Source organism: Haliotis rubra, unplaced genomic scaffold, assembly GCF_003918875.1.
Source record: "Haliotis rubra isolate DU_JTF1 unplaced genomic scaffold, ASM391887v1 Scf244, whole genome shotgun sequence".
Taxonomy (NCBI): Eukaryota; Metazoa; Mollusca; class Gastropoda; order Lepetellida; family Haliotidae; genus Haliotis; species Haliotis rubra.
In genome coordinates, this window is record NW_025766492.1 from 1,347,125 (window position 1) to 1,358,732 (window position 11,608).

An 11,608-nucleotide genomic window follows, 5' to 3' on the forward strand; every position below is an offset into this window, starting at 1 on the left:
TAACTAGTACATACCAGTCATCTATGAAGATTACTGTCAAACGACTCTTGCTGTTTGAACAGGGTTGCAAGGTGTTTGGCAGGATTAGAGGTCTTAGTAAAGATAGAAACGTTAAATTTTAGAACATTAGCAAAGCTGAACCACGAGGGTCCGTGCAATTAAATGTTTTGACTTTTATCACGTAGACATTGGAAATCTTGATCTGCCTTTGCATGTATTTGTCACAGATGCCATCTGATGGGCCGAATATACACTCACCTTTCTGTGAATCCTTGGTATCATGACTACTTAAAGGTCACATGCAACGTAAAATACAACTTTGCAGATTCTGATACCTTTCGGTATGGACCTACCGAAACAAAGCGTCAAAAATGCAAATTCAACTTATAAAGTGGAAAAATAACGCGATGAAAAAAACCGCGTGAAATCGGAGTTCAAACGTTTCACTAATTTTCCCCAGACTTTTCTGGGGAATACGGGTTTCAACAGCTGGGCTGCGCTGACAGCACGTGCGCAGTGAAATAGGTTCGCGCAACTTGGAAGCGGGCTGTCTGGTGAATACTCGGTGAAGGCTTTGGTGTGAGCTATTTTCCTAATGTTTTGTTGATATCTCACAGGCGCGAGCTTTTTATATGTTATGACAGTAAATAAACTGTTTATATAATTTCATTTGTCTATTTCACCACACGTTCTTCTTACCGAGTGACTTTCTCAGTTCGATACTTAAAAGCAATGTCATTATTTAGCGTTGACACAATTTCTAACTGTGATATAGATATGTCGTTGTCACAGACAAAACTCAGTGTCTTGTTTTATTGACACCTGTGTGTCTGCCTGCCTGTCTGCTAATGATAATACTATTCAATACACAACTGCGATCACTGACCACATGCAATTTGAACTTAACACCAATCAGGCTATACACCATACACAAAACACATTGATTTATGGCCCGAGTTCGGTCTCTGTCACATTATGAAATTACACAGACAGGCAGGTGTGATACTTGAACACATGACATGTTATGATGTCTGTTGATTGCGAAATGTTATACACAAAAAATGAGCATGTATTTACAAAACCCAACATCTCTATATATACGCACACAATGAGCCGTGAAGGCGGTATCTGCTAATGAACCAGCCGTTACACTTGAGTGCACACCCACCCGCTCTGACTGGGTTCGGTATCCCGGCTGCTTCGTTTCGAGGGAGGTAAACCCAAGTACAAAATATTGCACTTTTGATTTGCGATTATACGCTTATAATTTTGTTTATTTGTTTTTTCATAATCAGCAATGCATATTATATGTCATGAAGAAGTGATAATTGTGTTTTAATTATGTTTGATTTTTTGGTTGCATGTGACCTTTAATAAACACATACTCATGCTATAGTATAGTTGTATATGTAGCCACACTCAATAATCAATACATGATACATGTCATCTGATCGTTTGGCGTTTGGGTAGCCTAGTTGTTAAAGCCCTCGCTCGTCATGCTGAGGACCCGGTTCGACTCCCCGAAGAGGAACATTATGTGAAGCCAGTTTCTGGTGTTGCCCCACCGTGAGATTGGTGGAATATCGCTAAAAGCGGCGTAAGACAATACTGAGTCAATTATCCCTAGGATATGCGTAGTTAGCAATTGAGGAGATAAATAGTTTCGTTGTTTAGTTTTCGGGATTCACTGTAATTCAACAACGCCGTCGGTTGTAAACTAAATTTGCCTGTGTTGAATTCCAGTGAATCCCGGAAATTGAACAAACAAAACTATTTATCGATATTGTAAACCAATTTTTAGTGAGAATCGTTTATCAAGTAACCCATTGACGCCGCGAGATCGTGTGTCGTAATGCGGTTAGCCTCTCCATCGTGAAGTCCGCTGTCGCCCCAGATGCGAGAAACACAAGACGGGTTACGCTATTATCTGATGGGGGAGCTAGGTCACGTCATGTTCGAAATAAATGTCAATATTATACAGAAGACAAAATGTATTCATGTTTTTTAATTAAACCTGATGAGTAAGATTTGACATGTGTTCATGTTAAACTTAATTACTGCAATACCACTGGAATAATGTTATAATGACAATGAAAGAATTCAATTTTATGCTACCTTCTCCCCCTCGTGTAAACATAGACTGGTCCAATCAAGGATGCCCACAACTTACGTGCCTACTGTTGATTAAAGAAGCTGACATATATGGTAGAATTATGTATGCCTTGAAACATTCCAATCACTGACACAATGGAAGAACTTTGCAAGTGTGAAGAGGGCCTAGATGATGTATAACTGCGAAATCAGTGATTCGTGTACGCGTGTGGAAACGTGGCATTCTTGGAGACGTTTTTCATCGACTTTGACAGTGAAGTTTTGTCAACACACTGTGAGGTGTACCAAACAGAATCGCGGATATGGACGACAGATTTTGGATGAAAGAAGGATTCATTATTGGGAGTCAGGCATGCTTTGTACAAATGGAGGAGGACGCAGATGGCGATTGGTGGCCGCCCGCAAGCAGACGAAGGTAGACTCTGAATACAGTCCGTCACGACCATTCCTCACTTAGCGCCTGAACGAAGATAGTGTTTGAAGTGCTTGAGCATCAAAATTCTCAAAGTCGGAAGGATAACCCCTCTCTTGGAGCCACTCTTCGAATAAAAATCTATCATTTTCTAACACATTTCTTACATTATAATCTTCTCAAAGAGAAAGTAAGATTGTAAGGTAAGAAATGTGTTAGAAAATCATAGATTTTTATCCATGCTGCAGTACAGTATCGATCGCTTGCAGGTGTGTATTAAATATTGGGCTAAAATATTTACGTAATCATTAACACGTTATTGCATAAGTTATCGTTAAAATGAATGTAAATTCGCATTTTCCGCCAATGCAGAATTTGGGTGGGTATGCTTCATTCATTTATGGTGGAGAAAACATTTTGTGAAAGATGTTTCGCCAGTCTAAACTATTCAGGGGAGGTAACTATCAATTTCTTTCTCTTTGTTTACAAATAACGAAACGGTTTACACCGCAGACTGTATATCTGTTGGTCGCCTTTGATCAAGACCCATCAATGATTTGTTGTAGGTCATCATCCTTGACCTTTGCAAAGCGAGAGCTGGTACCACTTTGGTCAGACGATGCCGATGGACGCTCGCTAGTCGAGGCCAGGGCCGGGTCTGGGATTTTGTCAGCGTTAGCCATGTTGTCAGCCTGAATGGATTATTACATCAGGTTCTTTGAGAAAGTCGAAACCTATTCCCAAGTAAAAATGATTGTTTTCAACAGTTGTCAGTACTTTTTAAATTGTATTTATTTGTCAATTCTCTGATTTTTTTATCAACACTGTCCTTCGTATGTTTCCATTATTAGAATAAATGTTTGCTAGACTGAGATTTTATGTCTCTTCAATCATTACTTTATAAAGCATATGAGCGTTCTGTTAGATAAACAAATAAAATACTAACCTTCATCAGTCATGAACCCCTCCAAAATTGCATCATCTCCAAAAATTTCATCAAAGGAACCAAGAAAAAAATCTGGATCACTCAAAATAGAGTTAGCCTCCATTATGCAAGTGAAAGCTGTGCATATACTTACGTATCATTGGGCTGTTATTCGGCTTTTGTAATTCGGGGAATCGAACTATGTTCGACGAGGTTTTTCCACCAATGAAATTGCAGAAAACACACCTTACTGGTTTACAACACACCATGAATGTTACCGAGTGCGGCGTTAAACAACAAAAAAGAAAACAAACCAAAGTTGGAACGCCGTAATGGAACTGGAACAGCGCCCGTTTCATTCGCCGTAGATGATCATTATCAATATATGACAACCAGCATGTGTCGACGTCTTTCATAAAGGTTTCATTGCTCCAGCCTACAACAGTCTGGTGTTGATGGTGGGGATGGCGACGCTGTGGTTGATGTTTCTGCTGTTGAGGACCAACGAGAGACCATCACGCTCCAGAGGCACAGGGCATCAAGACAAGGGGCGTGGCACAGACAGGTGGGACATGATCATGTACTCCATGTGACAGCACTCAGTTCACGCCCCACAGTAATATCAAATCGTAGATTTCATGTTTACATATGAATAGGTTTATCGCGTATATTTCTTTGCAAAATATCGAGAAAAAGAATAAGGTTAAATATCTGCTATTATTTATGTAATAATTGATTTCATCCTTTTAAAAGGTCATCAACTATATAATAAGAATTGAAGAAAAAGGAATTTTATGATATTTCACAAGATGCCAAAGCAGATCAATGTTCATGATATCACTCACTGAATGTATGTATGTATGTAACCGTCCCTTGACAACGTAGACGTTGCCTATGATACCCAGTTGTGACTGTCTGGCCCAGCCGATTATTGACGTACATGCATTGCAGATGGATAGTGATGTGCGGTAACGACCGGTTGCTAAGGGATGGTAGCCACGAAGACAGCTGGAAGGTTCTGATTGTTGTGGATGACAATGTATCCATACCGGCTTGCAACAGGTAAGTGCACGCTAAGTTTGATGAGTAATTTAAAATAAATTCAAAATAATTAAACTCAGAGCCTGTTTCTGCAGGAAAAGTTACAAATATAGATAATGCTGTAAAATAGCGAGATATGCTTCATCAAGCCATTGATATGTATTATTTGACCAGCTGTGGGAACACCTAGTGGATAAGACGATCGCCTGTAATCCCCAAAGCCTGGGTTCGATTCCCAGATGGGTGCAATGTATGGAACAAATTTCTGGTGTCCTCTACCGTGATATAGCAAGAATATTGCTAAAATAGACACACATGCACACACGCACACACGCACACACACACGCACACACGCACGCACACACACACACACACACACACACACACACACACACACACACACACAAAACAACAATACTCAGTTGCTTGTACTTTATTGAAATATAGGATTCGGTTATCTTGTGTCTGAATCTCGGATTTGCCTTCATTATACTCTGTGCCACATATTTGTCAACTCACAATTGTTTTCATTTACTCGCTGTAATGATGGTGTTAACCATCGGGGTGAGTGTGTATGTTTGACGCCGCATTTAGCAACATTTCGGCATTATCACGGCGAACGCTTTAACCACTAAGCTACCCCATCGCTCCATATTAACCACCAGAAGTTTTCTTTCTTCCGCAGAAAACCATCTTGTTTCACAGTTAGCCTTGGTGATCCAGCTGCTCAAAAATATGACGTTATCAAGGTAATTGACGACCATAAACTCCGACAGAGGGCTCTGGCATTCTTAACTGTTATCTCGCGAGGTGCTGACGTCATCTATGACCGATGCGCCGCTTACAGCCCGGAAGACACTGCTCAGGGTTATTTCCTCCACCATCCTACCCATGGCATTGTCTATGCCGACAGACAGGGTTACTTAGATAGACATGCGCTGTTTCAAAGTACGAACACAAATTATGCAAAACGAGGGCTATTACGATATTGTGCTCAAGACAATTTGGCGCCTTTGATTCAACAGAAGGTAGGGCCCGTTTTACCCGGAAATCTGAATCCTCAAAAGTCAGCACACCTGCAATCACTTAGACAGGTATACAACAGACTCCCCACTGTCTTCCTACCCAACCATGTGTACACAGAATTAGATGATGTCCCCACGTTATACCACGAAGAAGGGTTCTGGTCCATAGTGATGCTGTTCCTGCCATCCGGCTTTGGGGTGGGGCAGGCGTTGTCACAGAGGCTGCTGTGGGAGGTTGGAGGAGTTGTAGGGCTCATCCCCAAATGGGACAGCCATCAACAGTTCCTAAATCGGACAACGAACACACCCCGAGTCATTAAACCATTGCTGAAGGATGTTATGGGTCCATGGGACTGTAAGACTAACAGTACCATGTTCCAGTGTGTACGAGAGCTTAGCGGGTACCTGCTGGACCACAATGTGATGATGACAGAAGACAGAGAACTGATCCAAGTCTGGCTAGCGGATCTGGAAGTCGCAGGGTACAAGGAACCTAAGAGATATAATCATGAATTCCATTGTCAGAGCACGTTGATCGCGACCTCTGGGTTGATTAGACCCGTTTTGATTTCAGCAATACAGCCTCCCGCCTCTGACCTGTCTACTGTGATGAAGCCTCAATGTCCTCAACTCAAGTATTCATCATCACCTGCACCAGTCATCACCGATATTGCTCTCATCATCACTTTCAACTCGGAAAAGTTTTATGACAATCTTCCTCTCTTGGAAGCAATTCACAGACGATACTTTGCTCACATCATTTACTGTGGTCCAAGACAGGACAGGTTCAAGTCCAAACTTGTTGCATCTGTTGCCTTGTCGAATATTCTATTTATAGAAGGCATCAAGGAAGGATGGTATTTTATGTGGGAGTGTCTGACCTTGACCTCCAAGTTTAACCTTAACGTCAGAGGTTACCTACAGATCGGGGACGACACTCTCTTGAACTCGTGGAATATCGCGGACCTACCACGTGACCGGATATGGGTTGTGCATCACGGGCAGTTATTCCGTCGGGATGAAGAAACAAAAAGATGGGTGTGGTGGAAACATGTCTCGGGTCAGAAGGCGGTTAACCGTGCTCTAGACACGATAGTCAGAATAAACAGCAAGGAACCGGGGAATACACACGTGAGCAACTTCTTGAAAACATATTCTGCCAACGTTGGGGACATAGATCACGTGTATCAAGCGTCATCTGACCTGGTGTATATTCCGTCCAAGATGGCCGACCAGTTCAGGTATTTGGCAGCCATCTTTCGTCGGGAGAGAGTAATTGTGGAACTGACATATCCGACTCTTGTACATGGCCTAGCGCCCAGTGCTGACATCTATGTGATCCAAGGGGAAATACTCTGGGGTGCAAAACGACGACAGTATGCGAAAATATATAATGAAAATTTGTTCTCGCTTCACCCATACAAACTATCACATGCACTTAACTCGACAGAGGGTCGTGCTTTTCTATGTGGAGTATATATGCCTCTTCAACAGGAATATCTAGAGTTGCTAAGTGACCAAACCAACTACAGGAAGTAATCATTACAGAATATATTGTACAAATGATTGTGCCTTATGCTATGATCAGGTTTGTCACAATAATAAAACGTTTTAAATGCACGATTCTTATTTTGTACTGTTACACGGTAACACAACGATGATGAAAGATTTTCAACAATGCCTTTAATTGTTACGGTATTACTGTCTAGCTAACAGTGATCACAACAAGGGCGTGACAGATGCTAGGACTGCTTCCCAGGCGTTGACCAGATTTAACCAGAGATTTTCTTCAGACTTCTCTTCTGGGCTGCTCTGCTGATCTAGTCTGGTGGTCTTGTATGCTGTCTTGTCTGGTGGTCTTGTCTGCTCTGTTGGTCTTGTCTGTCCTGCTGGTTTTGTCCTGGTCAGCGTTCAGCGCCCTCCTGTGCCTCTCTGCTGACTTCGCTGACGGTGCTATTTACACAGGAGTTTCTCAACTCTGTAATGGGCTGTGACCCCGACCATGAACGTGTGATACGAGCCACATTTCAGCCGGTCACAGCTGTCAAACAAGAACTGTTGCTTTTATAACCTCAAAGCAAGCAGTTGACTAATTCACCTGACAGCACTGTCAATAATTGTTTGCCCATATAAGTGAGGCCATCAAATCTTTGTTTGGTAATCGTCAGAAGCTCGTGGCCAGCAACTGACCGAATCCTGACCTCCATGAGAAATTTGTGTGACAGTCCACACCGCCTCCGACTGTCAAATAGTATTACAGTACTTCCAGAACATATCCGTTCATTTGCTCAATTGTTTATATTCTATCATACGAAAGAAATTACCGGTTGATAATGTTAATTTCAAAATGTCTATACTGCCCCTCCATATCATGTAGATGTGCCTTTTGGGGGGTTTGAACTTTTCTTTCAATTTTATTTTTTTCTGTTTCAACAATTATTGATCATATTTATGAGAGAGATACAGCATACCGAAGATCTGGGGTTGTTCCATACTACTACAGTTTCCATGATATCACCTATCTTGTTCTTGTATAGATTCCAGTGAAAACATTACATCCATAACTGCATGTGATAAAATTGGATTTTGATTTCAGCATTTGTTGAAACTTTATTGACCAAAGACAACTGAAAAACAACATATTCATCCATGAATTTCGAAATAGAATCATTTAGAATTCTGAATGTTTTGTAAAATATAACTTTGGAATTGTTGATTTGTTGATAAGCAATTAAGTTCAATTGAAAATAAAAGTATTAAATGAAGACTTAACAAACATAATAACATACTACCAATAATATGTATTTTCATACTTAGAGATTTTGAAATTGAAGGAATCAAATAAATTGTTTGAGATCTCAACGTTGAATTGGAGGAAGGGGGGGAGACGTCTGTTTTTACGAGTAAAAAACTTTCTAGTTACAATATGAAAATCATTGTGGATTCTGTTGAAGCATATGCCCAAGAAGGCCCAAAATGTGTAAAATGTCTTTCAGAGTGTGTAGAGTCAGTAGGTGGTGTTGTTATTGGTAGATTGCACAAACTAAAAAAGAGGAACAGAAATGGAATAAAGTCATTCTTTCCCAGCCAGCTGTCAACCAAAGTATGGCTGCCCTGCATGAAATGTTTGTTGTAATTCCCACTGACAAGGAGTCAAAATCATCATTAAATAAACTGTTTCTACTTTTGTACTGGATTCCAAAGCTATATAAAAATCAGTACAAAAAGAGATTCCTACCAGGGTCCAGCAAATGTGCCACCAAATCCCTGTCTCAAAGATTACCGAAGAGCGACGTTTTGGTGTTGACTAACTTCATAACAGTATAAGAACCTACACCGAAACGTCGCTCTCACTTACATAAAGAAGTGGTTCATCCATATATTGATATCCTTTTCGATATTCACAGAAAGTATTTGAAAAAAGCGGGATTGCTACCATGTGGATTCTCAAAAAGTAAACAATTAAAGCAACTGTCATTTGATCTTTAAAGGAAACAATATGTGACATGCTGGACTTTATCAATGATAATATCTTTGTAAAATGTTTGGGTAAAACATTACGACAGTAGTAGGCATCCCCATGACCACCAATTGTGCCCCCTGCGGATCTGTTTCTTTATGCATAAGAGTTAGAATTTCTGTATGGGTGGGCAAAATCAAAAACAAGGTAATATGGCCAAGAAGTTTAGCTTGAGCTTCAGGTGTATCGATGATCTAAAATCCCTCAATAACCATCAAATAGCCATTGCCTTCCGTTGATCTACACACCTGAACTTGAAATTAAGGAGACAAGGGAGACTGCCTCAACTGTGTCTTGTTTAGATTCGGGTGACAAAAAGATAAAAAAAATACCTTTTGGTGTTTACATTTTTCAAATTTGGAGGTACAATCGAGCGCGCTCTATTTACCACTATTTTAGATAGCGTCATACCTTGTAACCTATTTTATATTTGGGATTACAAATTCTAGTACTTTTTGAGTTGAGCCCCATCCGGGATTCGAACCCACACCCTCAGAGTAAGGCACCTAATCGCCAGCACACAAAGTCAGCCGCCTAACCCGCTCAGCTACCGCGACTTCCACAAAAAAAAGGAAGTTGGACAACTGGTTATCTAGACTGCGGACTTTGTGTACCCCTCTGATAAGTGGTAATTGGCACGGCTCCCACGGCCGAAAGCTATGAAATACACAATGCCATTTTAGAAAGTGGTCAAATGTAACGTATGTTATATTTGGGATTACACTTATCAGAGGGGTACACTTACTTCAATTACTCCAGACAACACAATTTCAAGGTATACCTCTGTGAATTTGGTTGTGTAATTAAATATACGAAGACACTTCCAACAATAATAGTCATAGGACGGGACTTACTTCAACCTGTTCAATGTACATGTATTATACGTATTACACCATTTTCCAAATGCAACCTTGTCACGGTGCCGTTACATTCGTTTCCCTGATTTGACTGACCGGCGAAAAACAACACAACTTCAATGGCTGTTGAAACATGTGCTTTAGTCCCGTCTTCTAACTCTACAGTGGTGAGAGTTCGCCAGGGGGCGCAACTCATGACAGACTGTTTCTGACAGGAAGATGTAACGTTAATACACAACAGGTACGACTATGTACCGTGTAGCTATGTTGTTTCACGCCGCACTCAGCAATATTCCGGCTATGCATCGTGTAATGGTGTACAGCCACCTACCTATAACATATATCTTCAATAATATTTTGCATGACTGCCCTTCCTCTAATAATAACTACTCCGACTAATAATATACTAAGCAGCAAAAAAAACGTCAGTTTGGAATTTTCCTTCGCAGAAACGGATAACTATAAACTCATGTAATGGTTTGATTGTATATTTTTGACAACATCTCCAACTTCACCTCAGCAAAGACATTCCTTCCCAAACTCAGAATGGAACCCAGGAAATGGTCTCAAAAACGCAACTTCATCTCGGAGATGGTACCATGTTCTCCATGTTTTTCATGCACCTCGTGCTGCACGTGCTGTTCACAAGGACCAGCCCTACAAAATGCACCCCCAAACCTGGTTGAAACATTCACATTACAACGTCAGCAGGATGCCGCGACTCACGACAGCTCAGAGGAACCAGGCGCTAGGAAGACTTGAAGCTGACCACACAAGCCGTTGCCAATCACTTCCAGGTCAACGTTCGCTACAGGCTGCAGCAAAGTTTCCGGGCAACCAACACCACACATGATCGCCCCCGTACTGGCAGACCAAGGGTGACCACAAGACGACAAGACCGCCATGTTGTGCGACAGCATGTACAGAATCCCTTCATGCTGGCATCCGAAACAGCACGCCAGACAGTGGGAACACACGGAAGACCAATCAGTACTGATACAGTACGCCGACGTCTTAACAGCGGGAACCTCCATTGCCGTAGACCTTGCCGTGGACCTATCCCCACCCCTCGTCATCGGTGTGAACGCCTACAGTTTGCCCTACAACACCAAAACTGGCGATACAGGCAATGGAGAACTGTTCTGTTCACAGATGAGAGTCGGTACTGTTCCAAGAATATGGCGACGTTACTCAGACCAATGTGCTAGGGAAAGAGACTCATGGGGAGGTGCAAGCATCATGGTATGGGGTGGAACAGGCCTGAACCAGAGAGTGGGTCCTGTGGTGTCCAGAACCTTGGTCCAGGGGGAGGAGGCGGCATCACAGCGGTGCGCTACATCGACCAAGTTCTCAGATCCCAAGTCATACCACATTTCGCATGTCACCGGAACAACATTTTCCAGCATGATAACGCCCGGGCCCATACTGCCAGAGCTACACGGGACTTCCTACAGCACAACGGTGTCAACATTATGCAGTGGCCAGCCTTTATTCCTGATTTAAACCCTTCATAAATCGATTGGTGCGCTCCATGCATAGACGCTGTGCTGTAGTTATTGCCGCTCGTGATGGTCACACTAGATACTAAAGTCAAGAGTCTGAATGGACTGCAAACGTTTACGTAATGTCTTGAAATTCTGCTGAGTTATTACTTAATGTGTCATGATATTGTACACAAAAAATTTTTTGATCCGCTTATTGTGTAATTTTGTGTAA

General features: G+C 41.7%; 1 protein-coding gene across 1 annotated transcript; it reads left to right on the forward strand.

Moving 5' to 3' along the window:
• Positions 1-5,686: 5,686 nt before the first annotated feature.
• Positions 5,687-7,054, forward strand: LOC124278982. The gene has a single exon (XM_046714772.1). The coding sequence runs from the start codon at positions 5,687-5,689 to the stop codon at positions 7,052-7,054; it is 1,368 nt and encodes a 455-aa protein (XP_046570728.1).
• The last annotated feature ends 4,554 nt before the right edge of the window (positions 7,055-11,608 follow it).

Coding starts and splice junctions, on each gene's coding strand:
- LOC124278982 (XM_046714772.1), top strand. CDS start 5,687: ATGCTGTTCCTGCCATCCGGCTTTGGGGTGGGGCAGGCGTTGTCACAG.